Source organism: Micrasema longulum, unplaced genomic scaffold (assembly GCF_059751315.1).
Source record: "Micrasema longulum isolate JH-2025_06_02 unplaced genomic scaffold, ASM5975131v1 h1tg000646l, whole genome shotgun sequence".
NCBI classification, from domain to species: domain Eukaryota; kingdom Metazoa; phylum Arthropoda; class Insecta; order Trichoptera; family Brachycentridae; genus Micrasema; species Micrasema longulum.
The window spans coordinates 128889-148915 of NW_028277842.1; the positions used below are offsets into that span (position 1 = coordinate 128889).

Consider the following 20027-nt stretch of genomic DNA (forward strand, 5'->3'; position numbering starts at 1 on the left):
TAAATAATAAATAAAAAAATATGGAAAATAGATTATCAAACAGTATTTATTATGTGTAAAGTTTTTGGTGCTTAGCAAGACTTTTAAAAAGATACATGAGAAATAAAACGTACCTCCAATTAATTTTTCCTTTTAAGTACATTCCGTGCATTCTAATATCTTCATCTTGTCACTCACCCCCCGTTTGTCTGGTTCTATTTTAGACTCGAATCAACTCGAAACTAATACTCTAGTGGTGTTCTTGTTCAGAATGTTGTTGTAAGGCACTACCAACTGTGTCATTATCTGCTTTGTTCACGGTTTATTGCACAGGGGTCACTGAAGCGTATATTTCAGATAAGAGAATTAATTACAAGCCTAAATTATTTTTAACCCTACCGGGTTAGACATCTAACTTTGCTCCATCGCATCAACACATCTTGGATACATATTTGCTTCTTCACACTCTCCCATTTATTAATTTATCTCTCTAATATATTTTCATGTATGGTACATATTTTTTTATTCTAATAAAAATCTTTTATACGTCTAAAAAATGTTATAACTGTAACTTTCCAAAAAAAGAGACTAGCTCTTGTGGTTGGAGAGTGACTTACACTGTTATAGTTATTTATTTATTAGAATTTAAATAATTTTAAGTATACGAGTACATGAGAAAAAAAACTTACAGAATATAAAAAGAAAAACAGAAAATAATACTTCGTTAATACTAATTAAAATAAACAGTTTTTACACGGGTTCAAAATTAAAAAAAAAACACTTTGAATTTATTTATTGAAATATTTGTTTAAAAAGCTTTTAGTTCATTGGGTAGATTATAATAATTTTATATACATTTGAAGACAAAGCTATTTTGACCATGACTTGTGTGGAATTTAGGGATTTTAATATTATTTTGGTATCTGAGTGACTTATTCATCTCATTTTTTTCAAATTTTTCTTCTTTATAAGTTTTTAAAATGGAATTTATTTTATTAATAGTGTCTACTATATAAACATTAAATAATTTAAACAGAATTCTTGCATTGAATGTTGAGAGTTTCCTTAAAACTACTTTAACAATTAATCTTTAGTACTATTTTATGAGGTTTTGATATATTGGCATATTAAATCATTATCTCAAATGCTTTGGTATGAGACTCGAGTTATTCTATGAAATATAGTAGTCATCATTCCATGTCTGCTCCCTTGTTGGAGCATTTAGTGTCTACCAGGCATTTCTGTCGGCTGCCAGCTCCTGTGTATCCTCCCAAGTCAGGTTCACGTCTCGTAGTTCTGACATGAACTGCCGACGAACAGTCAGCAGTGAACATCCAGGGCGTCGAGTACCTAATGCCTTGTAAAGTACATACTAGGCAACGCCTGAAAATTTGGATTTTTTAAAGTTTTTATACTTCTTCATGGACCAGGTGGATTTATCAACAATATTTTGAGTTTATCCAAATTTTTGTAGACAAGGACTGGATTCAACCCCCTGGGAAGCTGTTTACATTAACATTAACATATGTAGGTAAAATAATTCAATTAGATGAAGCTCACCCGCACAAATAAAGGTTGCAGCTCTTTAACTTCACAAACATCAACCGATGAAAGAATTGAAGGAATTTAGATGTTCAAATATGAGCAGAATGATGAATGTTACACAGTGTGTAAAGTGGCCACTTAAACCAGCCAATGCCAAGTCATAAGCCCTGTAGATGCCTAGACTTCTATATTACCTTCTCTAAACTGTTTTTCATCTCTGTTGTAATATGTTAATGTTAACAGCTCCCCAGGGAGTTGAATCCAGTCGTTCTTTACAAACATTTGGACAAACTCAAAATATTGTTGATCTAGTCATACGTTTATATATATATTTGACGTGTATTTATTTATACATTTAGTAATAATTGTTACTAATAAGGACTATTAGTAACAAAACGCAAGTTCTATCTGTTCTAAAGATCTGTTTCCAAGATGAATAAAACTGGAAGATGTTTTGATGGCTAAGACTAAATAAAGCCGCAGAATGTTTCGGCATCATTGGCTTTTAAAATGTTACTAGCTGTCCAGAAACATAACATTTTACCTTCCATCAAATATTCATTCTTAAGTAACTCAATATTCAAGCTCTCATCTTTAAATACGCATTTCTAGAATGAATTGAACGTAGTTATGTAGAAAGCAGCCAGCCAAAAAAGTGAAACTGAGATAATCGCACTTTTGTTAAAAGAGTGAGTCATCAAATCTACGCAGCAGTTGGAATGTTTTTTGTTTGACACATGATAAATAATGTGTATATTCGTTTTTTATAAATTACAAAAAATAATTTGGCCATGTATTTTACCTGTATTAATATTTTTTGAGTTTGGCTGACCACAAAACTTAAAATATGCGTTTTGCAGGAAACAGCCAGATCTAATATTGAAGGATACGTCATTCAAACTTTGGATGTATGAGGTGACATTTCGTATTAAAGTTTTTTTTTTTTTTTTAATAAATGAATTTATTAAATTGAAATACTTACGTTTTATCTGCTTTAATTACTACAGGTGTTTTGTTTTAAAGCGGCCTGGCTGTTTTTAGCATGACATGAAATTGACCTCACTGCACCCGATAACACCATTTAAAAAAAGTGTTTTAATTGTAGACTGGCTGCTTTCTGCATAACTGTGTTCGATTACTATTGATATTTGCAAAAGGTTCTCTGAATTATTCATATGTTCTTGACTTGATAATTTATTTATTTACTAATGAAATTAACATGTTTTAAACGTTTAAAAGGCACTTTAATCTAAATGTGATTTCGGAATAAATTATTTGTGATTTCCTGCGAGCTGAAGAATAATTTTAAATGTTTTTTATATAAACATTTTATTTCATGACTTACAGTTTACTCCATGGGATAGTGTCCCAAAAAATAATGTGCCATAATTATACTTTTGTAAATTTAAATACATTTTAAGATTGTTTAGATTAAGTGTTTTATATAATATAACATACTAATTAATTCCAATCTGTTAGGGCTTTCATAACCCTGTTAATTGGTTTAGAAAAAAAAACTTATCATTCAATATATTTGTATTAATTTTGTGTCATAATTAGCAAGCCCTTTCATTTATTAACATATTACAACAGAAATGAAGAACATTTTAATGAAAGCAATATAGAAGTGTAGGCATTTACAGAGCCTATGACCTGTCATTGGCTGGTTTAAGTGACCAGTTTGCACACTGTGTAACATTCACCATTCTGCCCATATTTAAGAACATCTATATTTCTTCAATTCTTTCATCTGTTGATGTTTGTAAAGTTAAAGAGCTGAAACCTTTATTTATGCGGGTGAGATTCATCTAATTGAATTATTTCATAATAGGCAACTCCCGATTTTTTTTAAATTTAATTTCTATACTTCTTCATGGACCAAGTGGATTTATCAACAATATTTTGAGTTTGTCCATGAAGAAGTATAGTAATTGAAAAAAAAAAAGAAAAATTGTAATTAAGATGTATTGTTTTGTAATGTACATATAAATAATTCTCGGGCATTAACTAACTGTTCTTTTGTTTATTATTACAGATATGATTACGAAGTCCTTCTTCAGAACTCTACATTTTGCCTGGTGCCTCGTGGTCGCCGTCTTGGGTCCTTTCGTTTCCTGGAGGTTCTGCAGGCTGGCTGTGTCCCCGTTCTATTGTCCAACACTTGGAAGTTACCCTTCTCTTCTGTCATAGACTGGAATAAGGCTGTTGTGTGGGCGGATGAGAGGTTACTGCTGCAGGTGAGCGAATTTCCTTATAATAATCAAAGAAAAGACCTTAATAATGTAAGGCGAATTCGCCTTTCACTAAGCAACTTTGTGGACTTATTTCCATTTCCATAATTGTCTTATTCGGGATTTTTACCCTAGCATCCATCTAGTCGAAAACACTCGGTCAGTTTTCCTGCTCTATTTCATATACAGAACTGTATTCTTCCTCCGCCTGGAGACACAAAAATGGTATAGAAAATAGTGGTATTTCCTCATTAAATACTCGCGGCTTCGCTCGCATGGTACTAGGGAGAAATAATTTAGTTAATTAATTGGTTTTGTCGTTTAGCAATAAGAAATTTCCCCATGAAATGATGCAATTTGTTTTGGGATAAAAAGTAGCCTGTATCAATTGCCGGTCCTTCTACTGTCGTTGTGCAAAATACGAAGATCCGTTGGTCTACGGTGACATTACATCGTTATTTTTGTTTTAATATTAATCCACTTTTCCACTTATATTTTTTTCGGGATGAAAAGAAGCTTGTGACATTTATCAGCTTTTCAACTATCCCTATGCAAAAAATCACGTCAATCGGTCAATCCCTCACGACGTGATTCTGTGGGATAAAAGTTGCCTATGACACTTTTTAGCTCTCCGGCTATCTCTATGCAAAAATCCCTTTTGCTCGGTTGCTCTGTTACGACGTGAAGGAATCGAAAACAAACAAACAATATAACTAAAAATTGTATTTTTTTAAATGTATTTGATTCCGAATTTCTTCAGCACGGTAGAAAAGATTTTCAAGAAATTTAACCTAGTTTTTAAATTTGAGTTAGTTATCCGAAGAAATATTACTTCGGACAGGATTTTATAAACACCGTAGAGCGCCCGACAACGTTACAGAGTAAATTCATTTAATTCGCTTTCTCCTATTTCTTGGGTGGCGTTGTGCAAGGCGAACAGCGTCCTCGGTGACAGGGCGACACCGGCGGGGGAAATAATGCAAATTGAATCTCCTCGCAGTGGGAAGTTATCGTTCAGTCAGCGAAGTATCTCTGCCATTCGTCTACCATCAGCCAATTAGGGCGGTCTCTTCTTGGCACGACTGCACGCCTCATAATCCCGCTTGATCGATCACCCGCTCTCGTAGACCCGTCGGAATGACGTAAAGTGAAACCGTAGAGAAAATAAGAGTTTATTTAACTGTTTGCTGTCGGGAAATATTAAGCTAGCAGTGGCGCACTCACCGTGGCAGTCTTTATAAAATTCAACTTTAAAATATCGTAGAAAAATTAAAAAACATATATATTGAAAAACTCTTTTTAATACTTCGGATGTTTGTAGCAATAACTTTGTGGATCATTGTGATATATAATATGTTTAATAAATAAAATATCTTTGTTGTACGAACCACATTATTTACTAGTTTTCGTTGTTAAATAACCCTAAAGAGAGCAACGTGTTGCTATCGAAACTAGTCGGTTGTGTAAATGAATAAAGTGGTTCATAAAACAAAGTTATTTTATTTCTTTTTTTTAAACTTATAACTCTTTTAAATGCTCCGTACGTACAAACTTTACATTTGAGTTATTACACTTGTTGAAATTAGCGTAAAATGTAGAATTTTATTTTACTGTTACATTATTGCTGCGTAAAAATGAGCTAATGAGTGCTTGAAAAAGTGTTTTTTTTTTTTTTTTGAGGGACAGTGCGATGCCACTGCGACTTGTGAAGATCCATTGTGACAAGTCCCCGTGTATAGTTCTCACCCTCCAAGCCCAGGTTTATAAAGAGCCTGGCTACTGTGTCGAAGGCGAGAGTTTACATTTTGCTAAATCTCCCCCTTTGAGCCCAGATCCATTAAGTATCAGGCTATTAGGTAGGGGGCGAGCCCTTTAACATCCTCAGGTTTAACCAGTGGTCCCCCGATGATGAGGCTCCTTTTATGATGTAATGCATCACATTCGCATATGATTTGTATATGTGTTTCCTCATCTGTACTGCAGAACCTACATCTAGAAGTTTTGGAAAGGTTCATTCTAGCAAGATATTTGTTCAATCCGCAGTGCCCTGGGCGGGCTTGACTTGATTTCGGCTGAATTTTATTGTATCGAAAGCAAATCTTTGCGAGCAACCGTTAATCAGTTCCGTCGCGAGTTGTACTTAGTTATTGTGCCGTTTATAGTTCGTAATCTTTGCTGACATTTCTGATGATGGACGCTGAAATGCAACGTGAGACGCAGCAAATAGTGTAATCGATACACTGCATAATAACTCAATCTGAACGGCCGTAAAATCTAAAAAAAAATTTCATTCTTCACCGCTCCGATTATGGAGTGGGGAATATTTTAACTGGACAGTTTAGTCCGTACGGTTTTTTTTGATATGTTTCATAAGCTTTGTAATAATTTTTATTTATTATCGTATTCTGAATACAAAATTATACAAGTATACAGAGTTGCTTTGACTATCTAACTAGAATTATTTACCCCGTTCTAAGCTGTAACTAACTGTTTTTTAAGTTATTGTAGTTAACGTATTTGAAGTCACCCCACTCCACTGCAGGTTCCAGGTTTATTGTAGGTTCAGGTTTGGGGGTGTGATTGATATCTCACGATATAAAGATGCAAATTTATTTTGATTGGATAACTCTTATCTTCGGTTGGCATCTCTGTTCTATTAGGAAACATTTTCATAAAGTTTGGAAACTGATTTTTACGACTTGGTATTTGTGTAAAACCGTTTCGAAATGGTTTTTTTATTGATATTTTCTTATCTCCGCCATTAGCCACAGTTCTGTGTTCGTATTACAATGGAAAGTCCTTCAAATGTTTATAAAGTAAAATCGAATCTGGTTTGATAAAAAAATATACGGAATATTTGAATTTTGAATTCAAGTAGTAATTATAAAACCTCGTTTTTTTCCTAGATTGGTACACATAGTTATAATTATTCAGTCGATTTTCAGCCAATTTGGACGCGTAGTTGGTTTTCGACAGACTAATTAGTAAGGCGCGTTTTGGTGTGGTCGGGGAATTTCCATGATTATTCCAGAACGAAAATGATGGACGTGCGCTCACGCCTCGCGGCTTATTGGCGACGTTTTGATAAAAAAAAAAACAGACCGCATTAATTTCCTCAGCCATCGTATTCACCGGACTTGGCCTCTCTGCGACTTTTTGTTCCCATAGATGAAAACGACTTAGAAGAGACGACGTTTTTCGAGCATAGATGAGACAAAGATTGCATTTTTGTTTTAAAAAATAATTTAAATTGTGTTGAAAGAATTATATAGAATCTTACCCATTGCAAAATAGGTTTCATTTTTTTTCCTTGTAAAACAAAATCAAAATACATATGTAAGGGTACTACTTGCAAACCCGGCAAAATCCAAAATCTAAAAAAAGTGAGATATTAATTGAAACTTATTCAGAATACAATTTTTTACAATAATTATAACATTGTCAGTTAAAAATACGGCTTCATTTGTAAAAACTTCACTTTTAAATTGTCGGGTTTGTTGCAAACATGGTAACCTCTACATTAGTATTGTAAAGTTGGAATGTTTAATTGAAATTTATTATTTCACTACTGTTTCTTGACATAATCATGCTTATGTCATCACTTGCGAACCAATCCTGTCTTTGCTGTGGGAAAAGTTAAAACTAACATCGGATTCTTTTCCCTTCTGCCAAGGATCCTCAGAACAGTGAACGAAATCTCACTAAACGGTACTGTCGGTGTGTTCCTACAGCAAGATTTAAGAAGCAAGCGGTGTTGTCTCTTCTGACTCACGACGTCACACTTGCCATTTCCGCCTAGATTATGCTATATACATACCTTTTGTCAATTAAACACTTTGTTAATTTAAATAGATATTAAGAATGTTTAAATTAAGTATAACTCATTAATGCCAATTTATTAGGGCTTACTTAAGTCTGTTGATTGGTTTAATTTTATTTTTTTTAAATCACCGCTTACGTGTAAAATATTTACTGATTATAATAAAAAAAATTGAAGTTTAAAAAAAAGTTGAAGTTAAGTATTGTATCAGTTTATTCGATTTGCTCAAAATAAAAAAAGATGGATTTTTCCGGGTTTGCAAATAGTACATCATAATATAAGGATTGAATCAATTGGGTAGAATTATAGAAGTTACGCAGTGTGAAAAGTGATTACTTTAACCTGGCAGATAGGTTGTAATTTCTGTAAATGTCTTTCCATAGTAAAAAAATGTAGTTTGTTACAATATCTTGGGGTACTTATTACAACTAGGTAACTTAAAAATCAGGATATTTGAGATAACCACTAATACGTACCTTTGTATCATCGTTCATAAATGCAAAGAATAGACAAGTCGTGATGCATTCAAATTATATTATGACGATTCAAATGTATGGATTGTCTATTCGTAGCATTCACGGAGGAAAATACAAGGATATGATTTTAGTAATTGACTGAGAAATGCCGAATTTGGCTTACCCAGTGGTAGTAATTACTCCAAGATATGTTGCTTTATAATGTATGTCGTCAAGCATCACGAGTGTTCGGCATTTATCCCAACCTTAAAAGTAGGCCCGAAATTTTATAACTCGTTATCAAATGTTCTAAGTTTTTAATCAAAGAATGTCTGTAACACTAACGCAAATATTTCAGGTAAATTGTTTAGGTACTATCGTAAATATCATAACGTTGTTTTTATTATTGTTTGTGAGCAATATGTTTGTGATGTTCTTTTGAACGTTTTTTTCAAAGGTTTTTTATTAACTCTATTTGATTCTTTATTTGTATGTTTTTGTATACACAGTGAAATTATTCAGAATGGATTTCTATTACGTCCTCACGTAGTTTAAACACACAGAGATGTTGAGTAGGTAATCTCATTCCCGAGTTATTTTCGTAAGTCAATGACAAATCCCTTTTTATATTTTCGCAATTCTTTTCAAACTCTTCATTCACAAAATACATACAATATTGTGTATTCAACCCAGGTAATAATAAAGTTGATTGCGTAGACCTTTTTTTAAGTTTCATAAAAAAATGGGCCAAAGTCCTTTTTTATTGAGAAAGTGAATTATTCTACGATTTTTCTATCCAAATACGTAGTAAAAATGGTTTATAAGCAAAACAATTCCTATTATCTGCTTCATTTTTGTAGTTATTTATTCCAGTTGATTGTGGTAGTCTGCGTAATTATGTGCACCCTGTTTTGGCCATGGTATATTTGTACAAACTAAATTGATATTCTTATATTTATTTGCGGAATCATTTCTTTCGTCTTTTGTTTTTACTTTAGACAGGCGTCGTGGCGCAGTTGGTTAGACGGCCGACTGTGAAACTGGCATCGTGGGTTCGATTCCCGCCAGTTGCCAGAAAAAAAATCCATGAAAGATTTATTTCTCAATTTGTCTGAGTGTTGTGGTAAATGTTTCATTAACTTCTTCCATATCCCTTCTTTCCCACCTGCTGACAAGCCTCTAAAATAGAGGCTTAGCGGGTTATTCCTTTATAAAAATAAAAACATAATATATTTTTATTAGTATTGGGTCTTAAAATAATTTTGGCCCCTTTTTTTCCAAATGAAGATAACAAGAAGACACAAAACAAAAAAAGAGTCAATAATGTATTCTTTAATATAGTAAAATAATTTATGTAACGTAAAAGCAAACACTATATCGTGGGTATACTGGCAAAAAACGTTAGCTCGAAAATATGCGGATTTGACTTAATGATGCAGTTTTGTAAAGTTTTCAACGCTCTACAAACTGGAAAAATAAACTAAGTCATATTAAATTTCATATATCTGTAGTTTTAAAAATAAACTTAAGGTTAGGTCGTATACCGGGCATTTTATTCAGGCTAAAATCTTTTAATAACTTAATAATTACTTAATATAAAACTAAGAAACGGAAACATTAAAAACATGTTGTTAAATGAGCACTTAACATCTTTCTATATTTAAATAAGATGTAACACAGTAAAATTGGAACAAAATTAAAATGCTTGAATTCTCAAAACAGGGATTTGAGAGTTAAAGTTTTTTGCCAGTATACCCACAATATCTTGTATAGCAGAAAAATATCTTTCGAATGACGTATAAGTATAGAATATTAATATACCAAAAGGCGTCCCCCCCCCCCCCCCCAAATATTTATAATTATATTATTTACATATTATGTACTTTTATACAAGTACAAATTAATAAACATTTTTTGTAGATTACCTACAAAATAAATCACGGCTCGCTACTGCTATCAGGTTGTGGGTAAGTATATTATGATAATATATATATTGTAGGTCCGTACCTTTTCCTTTTTTTCTTAAGAAATATTCTCGTTAATATTTCAATTTCGGGACCATAGAATCAAAATAATTAAATATTATACATTACGTGTATGCAGATTTCTTTTTAAACATTAGCAATATACAATTTTCCACCGAACTAGACAAGAGACTGTTCTAAGGCAAATTAATTGTGGATATACTCGTTCCACATTTAATTTAACATATCTGTATGTGTACAAAGAAGAACAGATATATTAAGCCTCAAAAGAGAAAATAAAAATAAAAGGTCAGCGTAACCTGGGGTAAGTCATAAACCTTTTTGTAGTCCTGTACAGTAATCCACCTGGTTTCATTAACATATTAAACCTGTCATGGCTTTCAGAGAACTGTCCAGGGCCCGCGATTATAAAGGCTATCTTCAACGGTACATATAAAGACTGTATTCTGTACTAGCTCTAATCTATCTCGGTATGTTCTACCGACTTGTCATCTCGACATCATATGATCGAATCTAACCAATGGGTGACCCCGAAAATTTAGTCCGCGTTCCTTACATAATTAAAAATTTAACTGTTCTCATTTATATTTTAAATAGGCTTCTGTGATAAAAAATGGCCACTTTAAAGGTTGGAAAACAGATGGAAAAAGTACATTATGTATGGTGGTAACATTCTCACGGCTAGATGCTCTTATACATTAAAAGGACATAATCTAGCCACATTATCTGTGCATCTAGCTGTTCGTTTTCTAAACTGACAGTTATCAGAATTTAATTCGACTTCGAAATAGATTTATTTCTTTCTCATATTTTAAATAGGATTTTAAGAAAAAAACTGGTTTTCTCTGAAGGACGAAAAAGTTAAATAAATTGTAATTAAAGCAAAAACTGCTCGGCGTAACAATTTTTTTTTTTATGAGTCGATATGTGTACCGTGAAGTAATAGACCCGTCGCTACATACTGATGTACTGACCTCAAAACTTGAAAGTGGTCGGTAGTGTATCTTTGTGATCGCTCGGGAGAACTTATATTTAACTATGACGTCATAATAAAGGGATATCACTTTGGTGCGTAGGTATGTGTACTTACAAAACTTGAAGGTTGGGGGTTTGTAGTGTATCTTCGTAATCGCTTGGGAGAATTAATCTTCAAGTATACCGTAAAAGTGAAGTTATGACGTCCTTAGCTTCCCATTGTAATCGCTATTTTCATCAGTACCTACATGTCAAAACGGTGTAAAGTAAAATCGATATTCATATACGAAAATGTGTATGTATATTTTGTATACAAATTTAAAGTATCTTCATCGCATCGGTAACATAAACTTGAACATGCTAAGAAATACAAATTGTATGCATATTCTATTTTTCAATGAGAAAATTTAATTTGACTTTGTTGATAAAATTGAAAATAAACGCTAACGCCATTGGCGCAAATATGTAATATATGCATGTGCATGTAACTGATTGATATGCGGATTTCTTTTTCAATGTGATTGCGCATAGAACAAATCGTGTATCCTTGAATTATTAGGCGAAATATTCGTAAATCCTCCGCGCTAAGTCCGTACCCCGTTTGGTTGGCTTAGCGAGCTCATCTCTCTTCGCGACTAAGGGAAGAAAATAAAATAAAAAATCTCCCCCTTCTCTTTAAAGGAATCTGAATAAATAGTGTCAATTAAGGCGGATGGATTGGCGGGAACTTGAAAGTGGAAGAGACAAGAAGACTTAACACTAAGGCGTACTGAATGTAAGCGGGTTTTGAATCTTCTAGATGTTTTGCGAATGTTCGGGTTTTGCATAAATTAGGCTCGCGCGCCTAAATATTGAGTTAAAACCTTTTTAGCTATGAATTTAAAGATTTTTAAAGTGAACAATACGTATTATGTGTATATTTTTTCGACTGTGTCCATGCGTATTAAGAATACAATTCCGTTTGTAAATTAGTACTAGAACATTAGGCCTTAGACAACCTTAGACATTAAAATGTATCAGGGAGGTATTTCGTATATGCAGATGATACTCTATTTATATATAGTGGTGGTAATGAAACCCAACTGCAAAACAACATCAATGGGGATCTGATTAAATTTATGTACTGGTTAGATAATAAGTCATTAACAATAAATACAAATAAGACTAAATATATGATAATAAAACAAAAAAACAAACTACCTATAAAACTTAACCTAATAATTAAAGATGAGCAAATTAAACAAACGGAAAATGTAAAGTACTTGGGTTTGGAAGCGAATGAAAAATTAGCGTGGACAAAACATATCAAAGCAGTTATAAAAAAACTAGGTCTAATTATTGGAATAATGAGAAGAACAGAAGTCTTTGATAAAAGTACAAAATTAATAATATACAATGCTTTTATACTTCCACACTTCGTATATGGATTAATAACATGGTCGCAATGTAGTAAACAGATGCAAGAATAAAGAACAATGAATAAAGCACAGATGTTAAAATTTAATTTTAATAAATCTACTAGAACCAAAGATTTATATAGAATAGCAAAAATGCTTACTCTGGAGGAATTAATCTACACAGAAAAAATAAAAATGAAATTTAAAATGAAAAAGAATAAAATAAAGACGATTATTAAATTTAATTTTAACTACAACATACGTAAAATAAATACAAGAGCATCAAATAATTTAACTTGCGAACAACCTAGGACCAACAGAAAAAAAACAATTTTTTGTATACAGCAATAAATTTTTACAATTCACTTTCTAATGACCTAAAAATATACAAAACATATACGTACTTAAAAACACCTAAATAAAACAGTTATCACAGCCCGTGTGACGAGTGATATGTGATGTTATTTTATCGACTTTTTATTTAAACTATTGTTATCATATATAATATCCCCTCATACCAGCACTTTTGCTGATAGGGAATATTTCGTACAAATAAAATATGTAATGTAATGTAATGTAATATGTAAAGTTAAAAAACCTTGTATTTTGTCACAAATAAATAAATCTTAATCTAAATCTAAACATGGTTGAAATATTGTTTTTTTATATCCTTATTTTTTTTACCATATATTAAACAGTTTGTCATAAGTTCCCGTTAAAATATCAAATGATGCATACAATATTGTCTGTTATGGCGAAAATATTTTTTTAAATTTAACTGCTCTTAAATAATGACGTAAATGTAAATATTAAGTCCGTAGTTATTATTCACATTGTTTTATTTTATAAATCTTCGAAATTATTTTTTCTGAGAAAGGTAATATTTTTATACACGTGTAACCGAGATAAGAAAAGATAATACAAACTTAAATAAAATTGTAATACATTTTCCAAAGGCGCTCTTTGTATTACCTAAAATGAAAGAAACATAATTATATTATGTCTCGGAATGTTCAGGTTATTTCAAAGTCAGATATCAAAAATAAATTTGTGTTCTATACGGTTATATTATGTATGCAAATGAATGGGAACATTGTTATGATAATATTTTTGAATCATTTAGGGAAGTCTCATATAAAGTAAGGAAATCATACGTTTTGGCCATTTTAAAATGCCGTTCTTTCAAAATCACGCCATTAAATAAATTCATTAAATTGACATACGATAAAAACAATATTTTTTAAGGTATTTCTGATAAAAAATATACTGAATCAAATAACTCAATTATGTCACTAAAATATAATTAGTTTTAGATCGGCAGATAGCGTGTCTTCAAATTTCAACTCTATTTATTTAACTTTTTGTACACAAAGTTAATTTAATCATAAAATTAATCGAAAATATTTTTGAAAAGTTTGTTTTAATGCTCTGAATATAATGAATTGAGCAGGATGCAGCTGTTTTATTAAAATTCCCAATATTTAATTACAAAATCAAGAAATCGTTATTAATCTTATATTACGACCTCATTACGATTTTACACAAAAAACGGAAAAATAAGAAATATAAATAAAATATAGAGAATTTTATCTCGTAAAGTTTGTACTGAATCATGGATCAAATCGGTTTCTTAAGCCTCCAGGGGGTCGCAAAAACGTTAGTATTTATTTTAACTCCATCATCCTTTCTTTCTTGAACTCGTGGTCCATCTATCTCTTCCCTACACCTCCCACCTCTTGCTAATGATAATCTAACACTCCAACACTCTCCTTCAAGGGGATGAAGTCGATGGTTGCGGATCACAGGGGAGTATCTATTAAAACATGAGATAAAAGAAATTAAAATCCGAAAAACTCTTAAAACAAATTACAACATTTTCTGCCTGATTTTCTTAAATACAAATTTATTTAACAAATTACAACAGGGATGGAGAACTTTTAGAGAAGGGAATATGGAAGTCTAGCCCAGTCTTTTGTCTAAAAACATTTAGACAAACTCAAAATATTGCAACAAGTTTATTTATTTATTCAAAGTTAAATTTACACACCTTACCACAAAAATCGACCTTTTTTTTATTTGTTGAAAATAATACGTTTTTATTCAAAAGTGAGACACTTCAAATAAAAAAAAAATAAAAAAAACAATCTGATTTATTCGTGTACAATTATATATACATTTGACTCGTTTATTCTCGCTAAATTCAAAGCTTCCGTTTTTGATACGAAATTGATGATTTTACAATCAGGGCACATGCTGTTCTAAAAAATACTATAAGAAGCTTACGTCAACGTTCGCCGATTATGTAATCGGTGCACGTTGGTGTTAGGTTCTTAAAAAATGTGTTTTGTCATCGTGTTGGTTTTATATTTTTGCGCAAGTACTATGGTGAAGGTGTGTATTGGCATTTTCATGTAAGTGTAATTTGTGTACCGTCGATAAGACCGTAACGTCTCGAATCATGAAAAAGTCGGTAAGTGGTTGGTTTGAAATATTTACTATAATTTATCGACTGTCTTTTAAATTGCTTTCAAATATTGTATTATATACCTTTACAGGTTTTTCATAGAATTCTGAAGCTGTTTATTCTGTCGACGTAATCTCACCAGAACCTTCTCCTTGTTCTGCTCTTCCGTTCTTTGCCTTGGGTATCGCAAGTCCGTCTAACTTTAAATCGGGTGTGATCCTGTGGCTAGTGTCTCAGACTCACGGCCTAAAGGTCTCTGGTTTGAATCCCACTCTACCCCAACTTGATTCCGTTGTCTAACAGTGAGTTATTTATAACTCGTTTAAAATGACCTTCAAAATTAAATATTTGGGTAAATCATATAAACGCAAATATTTCTTTTTCCTAAAAAAAAAAACTTCTCGAGTCCGGGTTCTTACCCTTAGAGTTTTCCCTGCGATTGCCCTTAGTACTTTCATCTCTGACGTTCTAAGCAGTTATTTAGTTTTTTTGTTCTTACCATATCTACTCGTGTCGCTTTTGCATACACCAGGTTGGTCTGGCACATGTTTTGTATATCCGAATCTTGCTTTCAATCCGCATGTGTTTATCGTGCCATACGACATTTCTTAGGCATCCAGATTCTGACAAGGTTTTACTCATTTGTTCCCTCGCTCCAGACCGCTGTGGCTCGAGATTTAAAACCTAATTATTAAAAAATGTTTAACTTACTGAAATATATATATTCTAATCATCAGGAATTGCCATAGCCACTTTGGTTGTATCGTCTGCGTAGCTTGTGATGTTAACGACCTTATATCTCTTATTCCTAAATTTAACTCATCCTCCGTTCTTTGAAGCGTTTTTATATATTTATTTTGTTCGTGAAAGAAAAGTTTTTTAGCTCATATGTCGTTGTGATATATTTAGTTATAAATATGTTTTACTTGGTTTATTTCTTGGTTGCTCTGAATATGTACTTTAAAAAAAAAAAATACTTCTACTACTACTACCATCACATCATTTCCCCGTAGGGGTTGGCGGAGAGAATGGATCATCACACACGCCTATCTTAGCATACATTCCTAGCTTCTTCCACATTCATACATCTTGTCATACATGCCCTTCGTTTCTATCCGCTTTTGACATGACCAGACTTGGAATTTTGGTTTATCTGATCATGCCACGTCTTCCTTGGTCGTCTTCGTCTCACGTTGTTGTTCATTTTCGCCATTTATACTTGTTTTACCATTCTTTCGTCGTCCATTCGTTCTACATGACCGAACCATCTCAGAGACCCTTTCTTAATCTTATCTAAAACTCTGTTGTGCACTGCCAGTTTAGCTTCGATTGACATATTTTTACTACTAATTACTGTGCTTAGTGCGCCGTTCATTTTTTTGCCCGCATTCATTCTTCTTTCAACATCTTTTTTTAGTCTTCTATTTCTTGAAAACATGCTTCCGAGATACACAAATTCTTCTACTTTTTCGAAACATTTATTGTTTACATTTATTATGCAGTCAGTAATCTCACTTCCCCTATATAATAATACTTAAGTCCCGAATTGAGCTGTAGTAACTCCTGGGAATGTAATTCAAATGTATTTGAATTTTTAAAAATACTTTTATAATATGATTTATAAAAATAAAAAAATAATCACCAATAAACAATTAATAAAAAAAATCAATAGAAACTTTCTAATGGCGTAGGAATGAAGCGGTAAAATTCAGTATTTTTATACTGTTATAGACGTACTCCTCAACGGTATAAAAATACAATTTTGAAGAAGTTTTTTAAATTGACATAAATTTATTTTCTTATTTAAAGATTCTTCTCATCGTTTCTTTGAATCCCTTAAAATATGTATGTGTATATTTATTATTTTATTTTATTTTTACATCTAAGTATGTTTTTCATTATTTATTTAAATTCTTAATTTTTAATTTCTTTTACAAATTTTCTTATTTTTTTTTTTACTTTAATTTAAATTTTTAAACAACTTCTCTTTATGTTTATTTTCCTTCCATTTATTGTACTTCAATTAATAACCTTACATGTAATTATTATATAATATAGAAACATCACTGGTCCATTAGAGTTAAGTCTAACTGTGTAAAATATAAAACAATGTTACTGTACCTTAGTGGCGAGCCGTGATTTATTTCATTGGTAATCTATAAAAAATGTTCATTAATTTGTACTAAATATAAGTACCTACATAACATGTAAGTAATGTTATTATAAAGGACTATTTTTAATGTGGTTCTGTAAAAATCAACTCAAACAACAATTATTATTAACCACTTTATTCTACACTATTTTAATACAATACTAAACTTGTACAAAAGTTTATTAACAAATACCACAATAACATTCAGCAGATATTTCCATTATGATCTGTCATTGACAGTACTGTCAAGACTTGAGCACTGGCTGATTTCTTTTTAAATGAATAATGCCTAAAACGGCCACTGCAAACGCCACCTGTCCTATGTGATACATAATATGTCAACGGTATCTTATCAAAGAAAAATAGTCCTTCGGAAATAATGTTCGAAATTCTAGTTTCCAAATAGAGAATCTTCTAATAATATTTGTAATCTGCAAAATTGTTTTAGTACTAAAAAAGCCGACTTGGGTTAAAGACAAAAAATACAGTGTACTTTTTTGTATGGAAGAATAAGCTGAGGTAATCGGCTAGTTTTGTCGTTCAGTGAGAATGGGCTGGACGCTGGCGCTAGACGCACTTCATATATTTTTTTGTAGAAATATATATATGGTGACTTATAATAAATAACAATTATTTTATTTATTTTCCCATAAACGTGGTTACTATAAATTATTATTATTAAAAATCAAATTTAATGGTAAGCTGTGCATAATCGCATATTTTGACGATTCGCCTCTGCTGTACTGTATGTTTCCTAAATAAAAGAAAAAAAAATATCCTTCAAATATTTTTTATCATGTAGAAAGTATAAATGAAAATGAAATAAATGAATAATGTTAAAAAAATATTTATTTGGTTAAGTCCCTGTGATCGCAAACCTCCGAAGTGTGTAGACGCTTCTTTACCTACCCCGTCTCTCCCACTGTCTATGGCCGATAAGCGGAGATGGATCAGGGTGCTCAAGAACATTCGGCTGCCGTATTACTTACGTGGGTGGGTGATATTTAAGGATCATCTCCCGATGAATTATTAATTCTCTCATATTTTTTCACCCATTTTCTAATATCGCGAAACCTGCGTAAGGCACGAATAGCGTAAATCCAAGCTTGTTTGAATAATCAAAAAAAAATCTTTTGAGTAACAACTACAGCCATAATAAATTAAATAAACACAACATTTGACATTTTTATGAGGTAATTCGGGCAAAGGAATTTCAGGTTTTGGGACGCAAAATATTTAATGTATTCCCCCATTGTAAAACCACGACCCCTATTCGATCAAATAAATTTGAAAAAAAAAAATTTGTGGGTTTAGGTAGAGCAATGTTAGAAAAATTACTAAAACAGATTGATAAATAAAAGCATGTATAATAAAACTTGTGTAATGAATACACTAGTATTATCAATACACAAACATAACTTCTTTAGATTATCATACCCCCAATTTTAAATCAGAAAATAAATTATGTCACTTAAGCTTAGTTAGAATGTAAGTTTAAGTATACAATTGTCAAGGGCTCTTGAGGTGATTTTTCACAGAAATTACGCTGTATAAATCAGACAAATATTATTATTATTATTAGTAGGTAGTCATGTTTAATTATTATTTTGGCATATAAAAATGTCTGCCTTAAAACAGCCTATGCCTTGTTTGGCAGACTACAAACAATCTAAAGAAATCTATTTATACGAAAATGTTACGTTGTGTTAATAAACTTTTATTATTTATTTTCAATTTTCTTTTTTTTAAATCAATTTTAGAGAGGTTTCATACAAACCAAATTAATGTTCGTATGAAACAGTTGTTTTCAAACAATTATTATTCCAAATTAGCTAAAACAGTTCTAGAATAAAATAAACTGTTATTTTATTGGAAAATATTTAACCCGTTTTAAAACCCTTATTGTAAAGTCTGGATATTAAATTAAACAGTTTCTAAAAATAACAGTTTGAAGGTACATGTGCGTGTGTTTGGGGAGGATATTTTGTAAAAGCATAAAAAGCATATAAGCAGTTAAATTTTGTGTGGCTGTGGTGTCACACTAGTCTACATACGATACTTGACTTGATGTACCACTCTTATTTTTTTAATTTATGAAGTTGTATTTTTTGTAATCTTCAAATGAAAATTTTCATACCGGTTTTTCTAAAGTAAAATTTGTGTAACTATGTCGGATTTTCATACCAAAAATATTTATCCTTGCTACGCGAAGAATGAATGTGACGCGTGACGCCAATACGTCTGTATAAGAGAATGCTCGAAAATTGAACTCATAACAAGGAAGACAGAGACGCTTCTGTGGCCGGCGTATGTGAGAAAATAGATTTAGTCGGTTATTGCAGTGATGATGCACGCACGCGCGTAAGATGACCGGCGTATTTATGATTTTAAATTTATTTTGCTACAACAGGGCCAAATTATAAGTTTTTTTTTTTAAATTAAGGAATTATTAAACAGTATGTCTCCGTGTGTTTTTTTCCCCTGAACTTTAGAATTTTCCATTTTTTGCTTGTGGTAATACGATGTTACATCACCGCGCGCAAAGGAATTTTTTACCACAGTCTTTAAACGAAATTTGTTTTAAAAAAATAAGGTTTTTGGAACTAAATATTTGGTTTTGGAAGCTTGACAATTTTTAATGAGATTGTATTTTTTTAAATATAAAGGTGCTGTTACCTAAATATATTCAATAAATATTAGTAAATATTCGTATTATACTATGTCTTTCGGTTCCGATACTTACCTGTCTCTTCACCAAGACACCAATAAAACTACTATTTTATCATACAGTGTACCTTTTCCATAGTAGTTGCAAAAAATACAAAACCAACACGCTGATGGAACATGTGCTTTTAGAAGTTAATACTACCGTGCTCTGATTATAATCGAGAAATGTTAAATTATGTGGAAGCAATTGTGAAAAAGAGGAGAGGGGAAATGAGAGGAGTATGAATTTACTTAATGTAAGGTGGCCATTATTATGGAGAATCGTTTAAGGGGCTACATTGAAAGGTTATTTGATTA

The 20027-nt window shown here is 31.7% G+C and overlaps 1 protein-coding gene across 1 annotated transcript in view; it reads left to right on the forward strand.

Moving 5' to 3' along the window:
• Nucleotides 1–250: 250 nt before the first annotated feature.
• Nucleotides 251–20027, forward strand: part of ttv (exostosin glycosyltransferase 1 ttv) — a 139073-nt gene continuing 119296 nt past the window's right edge. The window contains exons 1-2 of the mRNA XM_088229228.1: nucleotides 251–258; nucleotides 3560–3761. Of these exons, the coding sequence (XP_088085354.1) occupies nucleotides 251–258; nucleotides 3560–3761 (210 nt within the window). The remainder of the gene's footprint in view (nucleotides 259–3559; nucleotides 3762–20027) is intronic.